General features: G+C 37.5%; 1 protein-coding gene across 1 annotated transcript in view; it reads left to right on the top strand.

The window, feature by feature from the left end:
- The window catches only part of LOC118908930 (serine/threonine-protein kinase TAO1-like), a 60,469-nt gene extending 43,830 nt beyond the window's left edge, over positions 1 to 16,639 (top strand). Inside the window, 4 exon segments of the mRNA XM_057499504.1 lie at positions 2,469 to 2,681; positions 3,581 to 3,763; positions 15,554 to 15,814; positions 15,817 to 16,639. Coding sequence (XP_057355487.1) covers positions 2,469 to 2,681; positions 3,581 to 3,763; positions 15,554 to 15,814; positions 15,817 to 16,002 — 843 coding nt within the window. The 3' untranslated portion in view covers positions 16,003 to 16,639.
- Positions 16,640 to 17,977: the final 1,338 nt, after the last annotated feature.

Genomic DNA, 17,977 nt, shown 5'->3' with positions numbered 1-17,977 from the left:
AAGATATTTAAAGCATGTCTATAAAATGAATTACAATTTTAAAGTGAGCAGCACCCAGAAGTAAACCAAACTGAAAGCTTGTTGGTTTTCTTTGGTCAGACCACAAATCTGATACGACTTCATTTCTCTGGGGCTTGGCATAGGTTAGTTGTTTGCTATTTAACCCTTCCTTTTTTTTCCCTGTTGTTGCAGCCTTCTCAGTTTGAAAGCTTGTGCAACACTAGTCTTAGTCTCACAGATACTATTAAAAAATCAAGGGGAAAAATAATGTTTCACAATCATAGTCAGACCTTGGATAGAAAGCTTCCTTCTTGTGATACATAAGCTCAAGATTTTCCATAAAAGAAATTGTTCTGTTACTTTAGTGGGAAAGAAAATCACCATGTTCCTCTTAGTTGTATATATCTATCTACTTGCACAATTTGAACAAAACAGACTCTTTTTTTTTAAATTAAGGTATCATTGATAAACAATCTTATGAAGGTTTCACATGAGCACACTGTGGTTTCAACATTCACTCATACTATCAATCCCTCCCACCCCATTGCGGTCACTGTCCATCAGCGTAGTAAGACACTACAGAGTCATTACTTGTCTTCTCCGTGCTGTACTGCCTTCCCCATGACCCACCTATATTGTGAGTGCTAATTACAGTGCCCTTTAATCCCCTTCTCCCTCCCTCCCCACTCATGATCCCCAATCCCTTCCCTTTGGTAACCCTAGTCCCTTTGTGGAGAAAACAGACTCTATTTTAACACCAGGTCATTTCATTTACATAAGTAACAGTTGCAACTTTTTAAGGTAAATTTTTATTTACTAAGTAATAGTTCAACTTCAATAGTGGCAACTATTCCAGCTTTCTCCAAGAATTTAAGGGGGATAGGAGGACGTCGGTGTGCACACTTAGATAAGCTGGCAGTATTTGTAGACATTGGGCACCATTTCTGTTGAATGACTTGGGTAAACACCTATTGTCTATCTGCCATTTCTTCATCTGCCATCAGGTGATGTTTTGTCAGTGTTAAGTGATTAAGAAACAACTGGAACATGTTTATCCTGCTTTCCCTTGAGTGAAACATTGAGGGACATAGTTTATTCTTGGTATAAGTATTAATCTTGTTGAAAAAATTTTTCAGGGCATTCCTTTTTGTCATTAGCTAGTGATACAGAGTGACTGTAGTTTTCTTGGCAAAATATTTGAATATTTAAAAGTTTTTTTAAAGAATGGAGTCTGTTACACAAAGTCAGAAGAGAATTCTAAATTTCATTGTTCCATTCCTAACTTGGAGGAATTTTATTAACCAAGGGCAGTATTTAAGAACAGTGCTAAGCCAACTAAACCAAGAGTTTGTCTTTCTAGCTAGACATTTCTTGACCCTTCACAGAATAAAGGTACATGACTATGGCTTAGTACCTCAATTGGTGTAAAATGCAGAAAAGGATATATATTTGATTTTGTAGTATTGGAGCAAAGAGTGTGAACTAGTTCCTTGACAAGAGTGTTTGGTCACACATGCATTTGCACACTGACTCAACCATTCAATATCTGGCAGTATATATATTGAGGGAAATAATTTTGACTATAGGTTCTGCCTTTGTGTAGTAAATGAGTGTTGTTACTTGTAGGCTTGATGGGTATACCTTATAAAATATATCTCATCTTACTAAGTTTTGTTAAAATTTGAGTTCATAGAATAATTAACCTGTGATTTAAAGCCAGAGTTATTCTGTTTCTGAACTCAAATTATTTTATCTCAAAACTGTTTATGTAGTTCATGTCTGTTATCATTACCGCAAGAAGGGTTGTCGTCCCTTCCCTTGCCTCATAACTTTTCTTTGACCTTTGAAAGATTAGTTAACTTTCAGGTTTTTGCTCATGGTGCTAAAGAGTAAGCCCTTATGAAGTAGTTTCTACCTAGTTCAGTATCTCAAGGAAAAGACAATTGTAATAACAATATCAGTCAGTTACTAGTGCCCTACTTTTATGGGGTCCGTCACAGACTATATTTACAGTTGAGATTGTCATTAAAAGAAATTGGAGCAAAATGTCTTAGACAAGGAACAGAATAAATATACTTATTTTCTGCTTCAGAGATATGATAAAATATTGACTGGCCAGTAAAATTATTTTACATCTACTGAGTGCATGAAAAGAAATATAATTTTCTGCCATCAATATATGCAGTAATCAAAGGTAATTTTAATATTTACTTACATCACTAAATTAAAAACAAAATAAGTATTGCCTGAAGTCCTATGATAAATGAAGTTCTTGGTATTCTTATGTTTTGGAGTTTGTTATAAAATTGCATGGAATCCAATGGTTTGACCCAAGTATAGAGGTACCTGCGACCTTATGATCTGAGTTTTTGTTTCCTCTTCTTTTCTATTCCAGCCTTTTCATGTAAGCATAAGCTATACCAAATGCCGTATGTCAAAAATTATATGTCTGTTTCTTTTCGTTATAGTCTAAAAAACTCCAAATCAAAAAGCAGTTCCAGGACACCTGCAAAATCCAAACCAGACAGTACAAAGCTTTAAGAAAACACTTACGGGAATCTACACCAAAGAGTGAGCGCAAAGCTGTTCTGAAACGGCTTAAGGAGGAGCAGACCCGGAAGTTAGCCATCTTAGCTGAGCAGTGTGACCACAGCATTCATGAAATGCTTTCCACTCAAGCCGTAAGTTTATTTTACTTAGGCAAAACAAATATAGTGCCCCTTTCCTTGCACCACATTAATAAAATCCCAACAATTAAAATATTAAGGTGGAAATGAAAACTCTGCGGCACCTTGGGAAATAGTGCTGCTGGTCCATATTCTTCTTGTTCTCAGCATTGCTTGGAAATATGCATGATGCATATATATTTCTCTTTGATACACTTGGACATGAGGTTCTCCATAGGCTCTCTGCTGGTGCCTTGCAGGGGTTTAGTACAGATACCAACAGCGTATCAAGACTGGAGAAGCAGCTTTGTTAAGCAGAGTTTGAAAAGTAGTACTTGATTGGGAATCCAGGTGGTTCCATTTGAGTGCAGATACAAAATATTTGCTATGTAAGTTTACCGTTTTCTTAATGGGCCAGATAGTAAATATTTTAGGCTTTGTGGGCCAGGAGGAAAAATTGAGGTTATTATGTGGGTATTTACATTGCCATTTAAAATGTGGCCCTTTCAGAATGTAAAAACCATTCCTAATTAGTGGACTGTTGAAAAACAAAAACAAAAATCAGGTAGCTGTTCAGATTTGGCCCATAAGCTGTAGCATGCTTGTCCCTGTTCTATAGTTATTTCCACTGGAGAGAAAAGATTCAGAGTCTTATATCAATCAGATTCTATATTTTTCTTTAAAAAAATAATGATTATTTAGGCATCATCCAAGTAGCTTATGATAGCTTTATCCTTATAATGCCATCATTGGTGCTATGTTTTCCTTTTTCAGAGATGTTTACTCCAAGATGTAAGCGAGAACAGCTGTGCCCTATAGAAGAGTAGTCTGTCTTAACTTACACCTCCTCCTTTCCAGACGTCATGAAAAGATAGCTCACAGGAGGGTATATCTGTTTTCTTTCTCTCTTTCAGCTGCATTTGGATGAAGCACAGGAGGCAGAGTGCCAGGTTTTGAAAATGCAGCTGCAGCAGAAACTGGAGCTGCTGAAATCATATCACAGCAAAATCAAGCTGCAGGCTGAGGCACAAGATGGTCGAGAGCTTCGGGAGCTTGAACAGAGGGTCTCCTACCGCAGGGCACTCATACAACAACAGGTATAAGTAATAGGATAAAGTAATTGTGGGGAGGTGGAGCCAAGATGGCGGCATGAGTAGAGCAGTGGAAATCTCCTCCCAAAACCATATATATATATATTTTTTTGGTATCATTAATCTACAATTACATGAAGAACATTATGTTTACTAGGATCCCCCCTTCACCAAGTCCCCTCCACATACCCCTTCACAGTCACTGTTCATCAGCGTAGTAAGATGCTGTAAAATCACTACTTGTCTTCTCTGTGTTGTAGAGCCTGCCCTGTTCCTCCCCCCATATTATACATGCTAAGTGTAATACCCCCTTTCTTTTCACCATCCTTATCCCTCCCTTCCCACCCATCCTCCCCAGTTCCTTTCCCTTTGGTAACTGTTAGTCCATTCATGGGTTCTGTGATTCTGATGCTGTTTTGTTCCTTCAGTTTTGCTTTGTTCTTATGCTCCACATATGAGTGAAATCATTTGGTACTTGTATTTCTCTGCCTGGCTTATTTCACTGAGCATAATACCCTCTAGCTCCATCCATGTTGTTGCAAATGGTAGGATTTGTTTTCTTTTTATGGCTGAATAATATTCCATTGTGTATATGGACCACATCTTCTTTATCCATTCATCTACTGATGGACACTTAGGTTGCTTCCATTTCTTGGCTATTGTAAATAGTGCTGCAATAAACATAGGGATGCATCTGTCTTTTTCAAACTGGGCTCCTGCATTTCTTAGGGTAAATTCCTAGGAGTGGAATTCGTGGGTCAAATGGTATTTCTATTTTAAGCATTTTGAGGAACCTGCATACTGCTTTCCACAATGCTCAAACTAATTTACATTCCCACCAACAGTGTAGGAGGGTTCCCCTTTCTCCACAATCTTGCCAACATTTGTTGTTGTTTGTCTTTTGGATGGTGGCCATCCTTACTGGTGTGAGGTGATATCTCATTGTGGTTTTAATTTGCATTTCTCTGATGACAAGCAATTTGGAGCATCTTTTCATGTGTCTGTTGGCCATCTGAATTTCTTCTTTAGAGAACTGTCTATTTAGCTCCTCTGCCCATTTTTCATTGGACTATTTGCTTTTTGTTTGTTGAGGTATGTGAGCTCTTTGTATATTCTGGATGTCAACCCTTTATCGGATCTGTCATTTATGAATATATTCTCCCATACTGTAGGATACCTTTTTGATCTATTGATGGTGTCCTTTCCTGTACAGAAGCTTTTCAGCTTGATATAGTCCCACCTGTTCATTTTTGCTTTTGTTTCCCTTGCCTGGGGAGATATATTCATGAAGAAGTCACTCCTGTTTATGTCTAAGAGATTTTTGCCTATGTTTTTTTCTAAGAGTTTTATGGTTTCATGACTTACATTCAGGTCTTTGATCCATTTTGAATTTACTTTTGGGTATGGGGTTAGACAATCATCCAGTTTCATTCTCTTACCTGGAGCTGTCCAGTTTTGCCAACACCAGCCGCTGAAGAGACTGTCATTTCCCCCATTGTATATCCATGGCTCCTTTATCATATATTAATTGACCATATATGTTTAGGTTAATGCTTGCAGTCTCTATTCTGTTCCACTGGTCTGTGACTCTGTTCTTGTGCCAGTACCAAATTGTCTTGATTACTGTGGCTTTGTAGTAGAGCTTGAAGTTGGGGAGCGAGATCCCCCTGACTTTACTTTTCCTTCTCAGTATTGCTTTGGCTATTTGGGGTATTCGGTGGTTCCATATGAATTTTTGAACTATTTGTTCCAGTCAAAACCATATATATTATTGAAAATACAACAAATACAACTATTCCTAAAAGAGAGACCAGAAGACACAGGAAAACAGCCAGACTACATCCACACCCTGTGAGAACCCAGTGCCTCGTGAAGGGAGTAAGATACAAGCCACAGCCCCATGGGACCCGAGTGCCCTTCACCCCAGCTCCCGGCAGGAGAGGAGGAGTCAGAGCGGGGAGGGAGAGGGAGCCCGGGACTGCTAAATAGCCAGCCCCAGCCATCCAAACTAGAGCACAGACACACAGTGTGTGGTGTGCTGGATGCTAGGGAAACAGGACAGGAAGACCTGTGAGCGGGTCCCCACAGCTAGCACCCCTGGGACAAAGAAAAGCAAGTGCCCTTTGAAAATCTTAAAGGGACAGGGGCTTCACAGCTGGATGGTAGCACCCTGGCACAATCAGCCCAGTAACTGGGAATTCCAGGGAACTCCAGGCACCCAACCCCCTGCTCAGCAGTGCAGCTCAGAGGCCCCTCATGGTGATAAACAGCCTCCGGCCCATTTCCCCCCTGGCACTACTCCGCCATAGAGGCAGTGGCCATGCCCAGAGCAACCAGGAAGAGCTTCATCCACAGCGGCCCAGCAAGAATCAGACACCCCATCTGCGAGCAGCTGCCCAGCACAAGCCACTAGGGGTCGCTGTTCTCCCAGGAGAGGAAGGCCACAAACCAGCAAGAAGGGACATTCTCCCAGCCATCACACACACCAGCTCCACACAACTACCTCTATTGCCATGAAAAAGCAGAAGAATTTGATCCAGACCAGACTAACAGAGACAACCCCTGAAAAGGAGTAAACCTAACCAATCTTCCTGAAAAAGAATTCAAAATAAAGGTCATAACCATGCAGATGGATCTTCAGAGAAATATGCAAGAGCTAAGGGATAAAGTCTGGAGGGAGATTACAGAAATGAAACAATCTCTGGAAGGATTTAAGAGCAGATGGCGTGCAAGAGGCCATTAATGGAATAGAAATCAGAGAACAGAAACACAGAGAAGCTGACACAGAGAGAGATAAAAGGATCTTCAGGAATGAAACAATATTAAGAGAACTGTGTGACCAAACGAAAAGGAACAATATCCACATTATAGAGGTACCAGAAGAAGAAGGGAGAGAAAAAGGGATAGAAAGTGTCTTTGAAGAAATAATTGCTGAAAACTTCCCCAAACTGGGAGAGGAAATAGTTGCTCAGACTACAGAAGCACACCGAACTCCCAACAGAAGGGACCCAAAGAGGACAACACCAAGGCACATAATAATTAAAATGGCAAAGATCAAGGACAAGGACAGAGTTTTAAAGGCAGCTAGAGAGAGGAAAAAGGTCACCTACAAAGGAAAACCCATCAGCCTATCATCAGACTTCTCAACAGAAACCTTACAGGCCAGAAGAGAATGGCATGATATATTTAATGCAATGAAACAGAAGGGCCTTGAACCAAGAATACTGTATCCAGCACAATTATCATTTAAATATGAAGGAGGGATTAAACAATTCCCAGACAAGCAAAAGCAGAGGGAATTTGCCTCCCACAAACCACCTCTACAGGGTATTTTAGAGGGACTACTCTAGGTGGGAGCACTCCTAAGACTAAATAGATGTCACCAGAGAAAATAAAATCACAGCAAAGAAAGCAGACCAACCAAATACTAACTAAAGGCAAAAAATAAAATCAACTACCCACAAAAGCAGTTCCAGGAAACACAAAAGATCACAGAATAAAACAACCAACATATAAAGAATGGAGGAGGAAGAATAAGAAGGGAGAGAAATAAAGAATCACCAGACAGTGTTTATAACAGCTCAATAAGCGAGTTAAGTTAGACAGTAAGATACTAAAGAAGCTAACCTTGAACCTTTGGTAACTACGAATATAAAGCCAGCAATGGCAATAAGTACATATCTTTCAATAATCACCCTACATATAAATGGACTGAATGCACCAATCAAAAGACACAGAGTAATAGAATGGATAAAAAAGCAAGACCCATCTATATGCTGCTTACAAGAGACTCACTTCAAACCCAAAAACATGCACAGACTAAATGTCAAGAGATGGAAAAAGATATTTCATGCAAACAACAGGGGGAAAAAAGCAGGTGTGGCAGTACTAGTATCAGACAAAATAGACTACAAAACAAAGAAAGTAACAAGAGATAAAGAAGGACATTACATAATGATAAAGGGCTCAGTCGAACAAGAGGATATAACCATTATAAATATACATGCACCCAACACAGGAGCACCAGCATATGTGAAACAAATACTAACAGAACTAAATGAGGAAATAGAATTCAATGCATTCATTTTAGGAGACTTCAACACGCCACTCACTACAAAGGATAGATCCACCAGACAGAAAATAAGTAAGGACACAGAGGCACTGAACAACACACTAGAACAGATGGACCTAATAGACATCTGTAGAACTCTACATCCAAAAGCAACAGGATACACATTCTTCTCAAGGGCACATGGAACATTTTCCAGAATAGACCACATACTAGGCCACAAAAAGAACCTCAGTAAATTCAAAAAGATTGAAATTCTACCAACCAACTTCTCAGACCACAAAGGTATAAAACTAGAAATAAATTGTACAAAGAAAACAAAAAGGCTCACAAACACATAAAGGCTTAACAACATGCTCCTAAATAATCAATGGGTCAATGAACAAATTAAAATAGAGATCAAGCAATATATGGAAACAAATGACAACAACAACACAAAGCCCCAACTTCTGTGGGACACAGCAAAAACGGTCTTAAGAGGAAAGTATATAACAATCCAGGCATACTTAAAGAAGGAAGAACAATCCCAAATGAATAGTCTAATGTCGCAATTATCAAAATTGGAAAAATAAGAACAAATGAGGCCTAAAGTCAGCAGAAGGAGGGACATAATAAAGATCAGAGAAGAAATAAATAAAATTGAGAAGAATAAAACAATAGAAAAAATCAGTGAAACCAAGAGCTGGTTCTCTGAGAAAATAAACAAAATAGATAAGCCTCTAGCCAAACTTATTAAGAGAAAAAGAGAATCAACACACATCAACACAATCAGAAATGAGAAAGGAAAAATCATGACAGACACCACAGAAATACAAAGAATTATTAGAGAATACTATGAAAACCTATATGCTAACAAGCTGGAAAACCTAGAAGAAATGGACAACTTCCTAGAAAAATACAACCTTCCAAGACTGACCAAGGAAGAAACACAAAATTTAAACAAACCAATTACGAGCAAAGAAATTGAAGCAGTAATCAAAAAAAAAACCCAAGAACAAAACCCCCAGGCCAGATGGATTTACCTCGGAATTTTATCAGACATACAGAGAAGACATAATACCCATTCTCCTTAAAGTTTTCCAAAAAATTGAAGAGTAGGGAATACTCCCAAACTCATTCTATGAAGCCAACATCACCCTAATACCAAAACCAGGCAAAGACCCCACCAAAAAAGAAAATTACAGACCAATATCCCTGATGAACGTGGATGCAAAAATACTCAACAAAATATTAGCAAACCAATTTCAAAAATATATCAAAAGGATAATACACCAGACCAAGTGGGATTCATCCCAGGCATGCAAGGATGGTACAACATTAGAAAATCCATCAACATCATCCACCACATCAACAAAAAGAAAGACAAAAACCACATGATCATCTCCATAGATGCTGAAAAAGCCTTTGACAAAATTCAACATCCATTCATGATAAAAACTTTCAACAAAATGGGTATAGAGGGCAAGTGCCTCAACATAATAAAGGCCATATATGATAAACCCACAGCTAACATCATACTGAACAGCAAGAAACTGAAAGCTTTTCCTCTGAGATCGGGAACAAGACAGGGATGCCCACTCTCCCCACTGTTATTCAACATAGTACTGGAGGTCCTAGCCACGGCAATTAGATAAAACAAATAAATAGAAGGAATCCAGATTGGTAAAGAAGAAGTTAAACTGTCACTATTTGCAGATGACATGATATTGTGCATTAAAAAAATGATAAAGACTCCACTCCAAAACTACTAGAACTGATATCGGAATACAGCAAAGTTGCAGGATACAAAATTAACACACAGGAATCTGTGACTTTCCTATACACTAACAATGAACTAATAGAAAGAGAAATCAGGAAAACAATTCCATTCACAATTGCATCAAAAAGAATAAAATACCTAGGAATAAACCTAACCAAAGAAGTGAAAGGCCTATACCCTGAACACTATAAGACACTCTTAAGAGAAATTAAAGAGGACACTAACAAGTAGAAACTCATCCCATGCTCTTGGCTAGGAAGAATTAATATCATCAAAATGGCCATCCTGCCCAAAGCAATATACAGATTTGATGCAATCCCTATCAAATTACCAACAGCATTCTTCAACAAACTGGAACAAATAGTTCAAAAATTCATATGGAAACACCAAAGACCCCGAATAGCCAAAGCAATCCTGAGAAGGAAGAATAAAGTAAACCCAAGAATGGACTAACCCAAGAATGGACTAACAGTTACCAAAGGAAAAGGAACTGGAGAGAATGGGAGGGAAGGGAGGGATAAGGGTGGGGAAAAAGAAAGGGGGTATTATGATTAGTATGTATAATGTTGGTGGGGGGCACGGGGAGGGCTGTGCAACACAGAGAAGATGAGTAGTGATTTTACAATATCTTACTATGCTGATGGACAGTGACTGTAATGGGGTTTGTTGGGGGGCTTGGTGAAGGGGGGACCCTAGTAAACATAATGTTCTTCATGTTATTGTAGACTAATGATAACAAAAAAAAAGTAATTGTGCTAGTATTTGCTTTCATCAAAATCATTTCATAAATATATTTTCATGATGACAGAGGTGGCATTAGATTGTTTTCACAATACCCTATTTGCTTAATTCTAGTTTTGGTAGTGTTTTCTTTTTCTTTAAAATTACTGACTCAGTAATGAACCTTAAAATTAATGAGTTTGATATATTAAGGGAATATCCTTAAGTAGTAATTGCTAGAGGAATGATGTGGAGTTATGTGAATACAGTTGAATTGTGGAAGGATAGCTCTGGCTCTGTCTTGCTCTCTTCTTTTGTGTACCTAGTTGTACCTAAAGAAATTGGAGAAAAAGTTGGATAGTAAAGGAAAAAACTTTAGTAATTGCTTGGGAGAGACAAGGAAAAAGGATCAGGAATATGCTTTATTCATTCATCCTTGGTCTGGCACTGTACAGATTGGTAGATAACTAGAAAACAAGGTAAAACCAGTTTTACACAGATGAAGAATTAGGCTGAAAATATTATTTCTAGATGTATCTTTATTTTTTTTACTTATTCTGTCATATACATTAGAACAAGAATCCCTAAATTCACTTGTATCTTTTAAGGTACTGAGGCTATATGTCTGTGTGTGTTTGGAGAAAGAATAATGGGCAGAAGATTTAGAGAAAGAAAGAGAGGAAAGACATTTGTTTTGAGTAGTAGTAGAATATCAGTTGTATCCAGGATTGAATGTTATGTTCCAGAATTCCTGAGCCATAAGTTCTCAGCAGCTGGTATGGTCTTAGGTGCATTGGTCCCTTGTAAGTTACCATGTGCCTAAGGGTTCTGTCTATTAAAAATTGTCATTGCTTCTGGACTATTAATTGGCCCATAGATTTTCCTCTGTTTTCTACAGTTCTTGTGATAAAAGTAGAATACCTCATTTATATAAAAAAAATATGGTCTTAAGGTGTTGCTATTTCGCTGGCTCAGCTGTCTTTATTACTGGCTCCTTTGACAGTTACTTGCCTCTAAAATTGATCTCAATTATGTTTCTCGTTCAAGATGGGCAGATTGAAACACATAAATTTTTAGAAAAATGTAGTTGTCCCATGTACAGAATTCATAAATCTGCCTGATTTCAACTTGCATATTTGAAATTTAATCTAAAGTTCCATCTCTTATGCTTCAAAATTATCACTAAAAGGAAAACCTGTACTCTTTCAGTAACAGTGTTGAGAGAGAAATATTGGTACTGTTTTATTTGTATTTTTAGCTCCACCTAGTGGCTCAGTTAAAGAGTGCTAATAAGTATCTTAGGTGTAGTCTTATTTCAATATATGAACTAAGGCCTTCATGTTCTACAAAACCAGGTAAAATGTTGGCATAGGGCTGATAGCATTGCCAGAAGTGCAGTGGAACTCTCATACATTGTTAGTGCATTTTGGAAAGCAATTTGGAAGTATGTATTGATCTTTGAAAATGTTAAGCAAAGAATTTAGAGAAAAGAAATCCTGAATACAGTAAAAGCAATATGCATAATATGTTAATTATGGCATCATTTATAATGGTTTAAAACACCTAACTATCTAAAATAATTAAGAGCTCATGACCAAGCCACTTAAAATCTTGCTCAACCATTTAAATGATGGCTACAAAGATAGTAATAATGGGGAAAATGCTTATGAGGTGTTGAATAAAATAAAGACAAATCACACTTAAAGTGAATTGAACTAATGCTTATAGTGGCTATATTAATGTGGTAGATTGGTTGTGATGGTTTACATTATTCTGATAATGGACATGCATAAGGTCATTTAGTATTAAAAATAATAAAAGAAACAGTGGAATAAATCTACAGTGCTTTGAGTTGCTACTTGATTTTTAGGGCTCATGTTTACATTTCAAGTGAAGTGCATGAATATAAAGCAGTTTGGGGTCAGTCAGTTGGCTACTGCCAAGGCCGTGATACACCCATGGTATGATTTGTAAACATCATAACATCTATATTTTCTGTACTTTGTGCTTACTGGTTGTACAGATAAGAAGCAGTCATCTGAAAATAGAGGTGGAACCAGAGAGAATGTTAGTTGTTTCTAGATGAATAATCATTCTGTTTGAAGATTGCTTTCAGCCTCCAAATGAACCAAGAACTGTCCTCCAGGTCACCAGCAGAGTAAGCCTCAGTTGAGGCTCACTTGAGGTCTTACTGCAACTTTTCTTGTGCTTTATTTACATTAAATTTCAGCAAAATGAGAACATGCTATAAATGTTAAAATTCTATGTGAATTTAATACATGCATAAAAAGTGGCAGTATTTCCAAAGTATAAATAGGCTTTTCTTTGTTTTATCATTTCCTTTAATTTTTCCTGAATATTTCACGTAGTATCAACAACATGGTTGGTAGTTTTTAAATAAGAATTGACAATTGGAATATCTTATAGGACATTTCAAACTGAAAGTATTCACACAAAAATATCACATTTGATTTCAGAAAAGATAGGTTAGAAGTCTCAGAAGTCTTATATTCAGTGAAACCACCCTTCTTAGTTACCTTTAACTTTTATTGAAAAATATTCTGAGTTTCTTAAATGACAAAACTAATTCAGAAACAAAATTCAAGCTGTGCTTACTGAATAAAAGTGGATAAGCATTATGTGTTTAACATTTTTATCATGAGTTTCCTTCAAATAATATACAAGGCATTCGAATTAGTTAAATCCTCAGTACAAGCCTATCATTTATTAGGTCCTTTGAATTAAATGTTCTTAATAAATGGAGTTTTGAAAATTTAAAATAGAAAAGAAAGAAAAAGATTTAAAAGAAAAATTTGAAGTTATTTGAATCCTTACACATATATAAATTTAATTCTATATGAATTGGGTATTTTATATGTAGATAGTAAAAGAGTAGAAAAGTTATTTTACAAATACACATTTTTTTTAATTTGGCAATTATAGAGAAACAAATAGAAATTAAAATGTCTTTAATCCCACCACTCAGAAGTCACCACAGACAATTTAATACCTTTCCCTTAATAGAAGCATTGTGTCTAATCTAAGTTCTCTTTCAACCTTCATTATGAAATGCCCTCTTTAAACCTTTGTAACACGTTAGCACTTAGAGTTTAATAATTTTCAAATTCACCCTACCAAAGTCCTATTTGTAATTCCCCACACACATTTTATCATTTTGCATGCCTTTGCCCATGTTCCCTCTGCTGAAAATATCTTTCCCTTCCCTTGTCTTCTGGTAAACTTGTGCTTTTCCTTCAGAATCCAGTCTCTGTCACCCTCTCTGAGAAGACTTCTTTGCCCTACTCTTCTTCTCCTATACAGTGACTTACTCCATCCCTTTGTATTTCTGCTTCACCTTATAAATCTGTTATTACGTCTGATCATATTGTGTGGTAGTTTTTTATTTGCATGTGTTTCCATGCTAAATTGTGTTTTTTTAAAGGGCACTTTAAAAAATGATATATAAGAGGGGACTTGGTAATATGGCTGAATGTTGTAAACACAATGTTGCTCATGTGAAACCTTCATAAGATTGTATATCAGTGATAACTTAGTAAAAATATATATATATAAATTAAACATACCTGTTGAGTTAGATTTCTGTAGAGAACAATGACTATTGGTTAAAGTCCTCAAATATCTTGAAACCTACTTGAATATTTATTTACAAATACTCTTTATTTCCTATTTTTAAAAAACTGTATCATGGAAATTTTCAAACATACACAAAAATATTAGTGAAATTATTAAGAATTAGTACAATGAAGTCCCCAAATGCTCATTACCTAACTTCAATGGTTACCACTATCTTACTAATATTTCATGTGTTTCCCCACTCCACATGCAGCTTTTTAGGGGAGCAGAATATGGGGCAGAGTATCTGGAATATTTTTAAGCAAATCCCAGCATAGAATCATTTCACTCCAAACACAGATAAGGAAATAAGGACTCTTTTACTTTAACATAGTCATAATTCCATTGTGTTAACTAACAAAAGTATAATAAATGTTTAAGATTACCTAATACTCAGTCCATACTTAAATTTCCCTTTGTATCTAAAAAATGTCTTCTTGGTTTATTTAGACTGGGGCCCAAACACAGTCTAGACATTGCATTTGATTGTCTTTTAAGCCTTTCGGTCTCCCCTGCCCTTTCTTGTATTATTGTGGACTGGGTCATTTGCTCTGTAGGAATTCTCACCTTTGGATTTGGCTGATTCCAACCTCATGGTGTCATTCAATGCATTCCTCTTTACTTTATATTTCCTGTAAACTGGTAATTAGATCGAGGGGCATGATTATATTAAAATTTTTTTTCCTTTTAAAAATTTTTGTGAGGAATTTTCATAAGGGTTACAGTGTTACACTTCCTTTTGCATCACATCAAAAGATATATAATGTCTAGTTGTCCCACTTTGAAGTGATATTTGATGAGTGGGTTCAGGTATTCTCATTCATTAACAAGTTCTCCATCAACTTCTTCCCATTGTCATTGACTTTATTATGTATTTTTTCACATTAAAAAAATTTATAGTCAGCTGTATGTATTTGTAAGCCTGTGAGTTGTCCAGAACTGATTGTGATGGCTACCCAACCACTAATTTCTAAGTACATAGAGTGTCCTAACTTTCTAATGGAAACTTTATAGTTTTTGTTTGTTCAGTGCCTTCACTTACACTCTTAATCCCTTAATGCTCTGATCTGTGTGGAATATGGTATCAGATGAGGTTCCATTTTTATTTTCTTCCAGATGCTTGGCCACTTGTGCCTGTGTTGTTTTTCCCATTAAATTAATTAGTGCTTTTGTCCTGCGTTAAAAACTTACAAGCTTCATTCTGTTTCTGTTTTACTAATTGCTGGTTCCTACACCAATACCATATTTATTTTATTAGAGTGACATAACGCTGTGTCTAATAAGGCTAGATTCTCCTTACACATTTTCTTTTTCATTCTTTTTACCTAATGGATTTAGTAGCCATTGATGATAATTGCCTTGATTTATTATTTTAATAGAGGTTATTACCTTTGCTTTTAAGAACTTGATTTTATACATTTTAGCAATATAAGTTATATATGATTCCTACAGTACATCTCTTTGATTTTTAAATGTACATCCTTTAAAATAGCCTGAGTGGACATTTTATGATTCACTTTAAACCACAATAATTATTGTTTCTGTAGTTTATAGATTTTTTTAAAATAAATGAGCTTTCTTTTTGCTCCCCCCCCCCCCCGCCAAACCACAACAGATAGAAGAAGAGGTACTGACGTTTCAGAATGAATCTACGGAACGAATACAAAGCCTGCTGGAGCGTCGAGCAACACAATTGAACGCTTTCAAGTCTGAAAGCGAAAGACTAGGTTTTAGTAACCTTGCCCCTGACGCATTCAGCCACAGCTCCTCCAGAGCTTCTGATTGGCCTCACAGTCCAACTGGGGGTCCAGGACCTCACTCGGGGCATCCCATAGGTGGCCCACCACAAGCCTGCGGCCATCCAATGCAAGGTGGGCCCCTAGTCATGGAGGTCACCATTCCGCGCCAATGCATTGGGTACCCCGAGGTAGCAGTATGGGAGTTGGCAATGGCCCTCAGGCTCTGAGGCGGACAGCTGCCAGGGGACGGACCGAACAGGGCATGAGCAGAAGCACGAGCGTCACTTCACAAACATCCAGTGGGTCACACATGCCTTACACGTAACTTAATAACTGAGAATGGCAATTCCGCTGAGCTGGCCGCCACTACAGACATCACCCCAGCAGCCTCCTCACTTGGCTACTACCGTGTGGAAGCTGAGTGCATGTGGTATATTTTATTCATTTTTGTAAAGCGTTTTGTTTTGTGTTTACTAATTGGGATGTCATAGTATTTAGCTGTTGGGTTTTGTGTTTTTTGTTTTTAACTTTTGGGGAAATTTTATGAAAAGGGGAATTGGTGTGTATGTGTATTTATCAAATACGCAGACACACACAATGCATGTAGGAAAAAGAAACTGGTTAGATAGGGTATTTTCTGAAAACTGAAAAAACAGAATTCAGCAGTGGCCTGAGTCATCATCACCTTTGGGCAACTCTATCCTAAGAAATTTGTGAAAAGATCTAAAGCCTTTCTCCGTATATCCCACCCAGGTTCTTATGAGCCACTCACAGCAGGCAGCATGTGCCAGAACAAGTTATTATGGAAACACCTGTATCCCCTCACCAATGTATTTTGTTTATTAAATAAATGTATTTTGTCTGACTTTTGTTTATTAAATTGGCCTCATTTGAAGTAGGAAAAAAAGTGGAAATCCATGAACACTGAAGAGTTGCATTGACTTTTTCAGAGAGTAGAAGACAACCTAATTCTTTTTCTCAATGCTGCAAGTTTGTCAGTGATTTTTTTTTTTTTTTGTCCATTCAATTGTGCCTTCTTTGGGGCATGGTGAGATGGAAGTTCTTCAGGGGGTCACAAGTCTTGTGGGAATTGCTTCACAGCACTGATTTGGGTCGTCTTCAGCCCATCAATACTAGTTGTGAGACCTTAACCACAGCTTCTCTGACCATGATTCAAAAGAAATAGGAAAACAGGTGGTTTCTGGCTGGAACAAATGAACCAGTGTGAGACTCATCAGCCATATTATGGTTCTCAGAGTGTGTGTGTCTGTGTGTGGGGAGTGTACAGTGGGCAGCCCAGGGCCCAGCCTGAGAGCCTCAGAGATGCCCATCTTCCAGGCCCTTCCCAACTTTGCAATGGAATTAATAACTGGGGCGTCTGGCTTTGAAGAACTGGAGAATAGATTCGGATCAGAAAGTAGATGCCATTTCATCATAGAGGTCTTTAATAGACTCGGAGAACAGGATCTAGCTACTTTGGCTGTTTCATTATATTCTAACAGACCAAATTAAGGTCTATTCACAGTCTCAGCCTTTTCATAGGGAACAACTCATGAGTCAGATGAAGTAGAAACTAAAAGCCACATCTCCAAACTACCTCAGTGCTCTATCCACCACACAAGTTGCTAATTGTCCTCTGGAAAATATCTCTACATAGGTACCATTGATAATCGGGGAATTTTGAGCTTGCTGGCAAATTATTAGCCCAGAGCAGGAGGCCAGGTTGTTGATTAAACAGAGCTGCTACTGGTTAATGTTGGGCACAGAGGCTAGATCTACAGAAGCAGCACCTAGAGGATGGAGGGTGGACAGGGGGCTCAGTCAGCTCCACAGGCAGGCGAGCATGGCTCAGCACACAGAGAGCTTCAGAGGACAGACAGAACATTTCTTTCTGGACATTCAAAAAATAATGACATGCCATCATTGCAGGGAAACTGTAATTTATATATTGTTCAGAGGCAAATGAGTTGGAGAGAGATTTTTGTTCAGCCACACTAGTGATAAACACTAGGGCAAGGTATTCTCTGATTACACAGGATGGATGAAAGGCTAGAGATATTTATGTTTTGATGCGTTGGTGTCTTTTATTGTTTGTTTTCATGAAATTCCACTTTTCAAACTTTTAGCTCTTCTTGGACACTTTAATGCAAGATTATTGGCTATTTTAAATTATTTTCTGGTCACTTTAGCAGAGTTATTTTAATTAAAACCTTTATGTCATCTCCCAACTCCCAGGATCTGGATCAGGTCTGTGATCTGATCTTCAAGCCCATAAACCAACCAGACAATTTTATAACCCA

This window comes from Manis pentadactyla, chromosome 4, assembly GCF_030020395.1.
Source record: "Manis pentadactyla isolate mManPen7 chromosome 4, mManPen7.hap1, whole genome shotgun sequence".
NCBI classification, from domain to species: Eukaryota; Metazoa; Chordata; class Mammalia; order Pholidota; family Manidae; genus Manis; species Manis pentadactyla.
The sequence above is the reverse complement of the archived record's forward strand: the minus strand, read 5'-3'. Positions and strand labels throughout refer to the sequence as shown.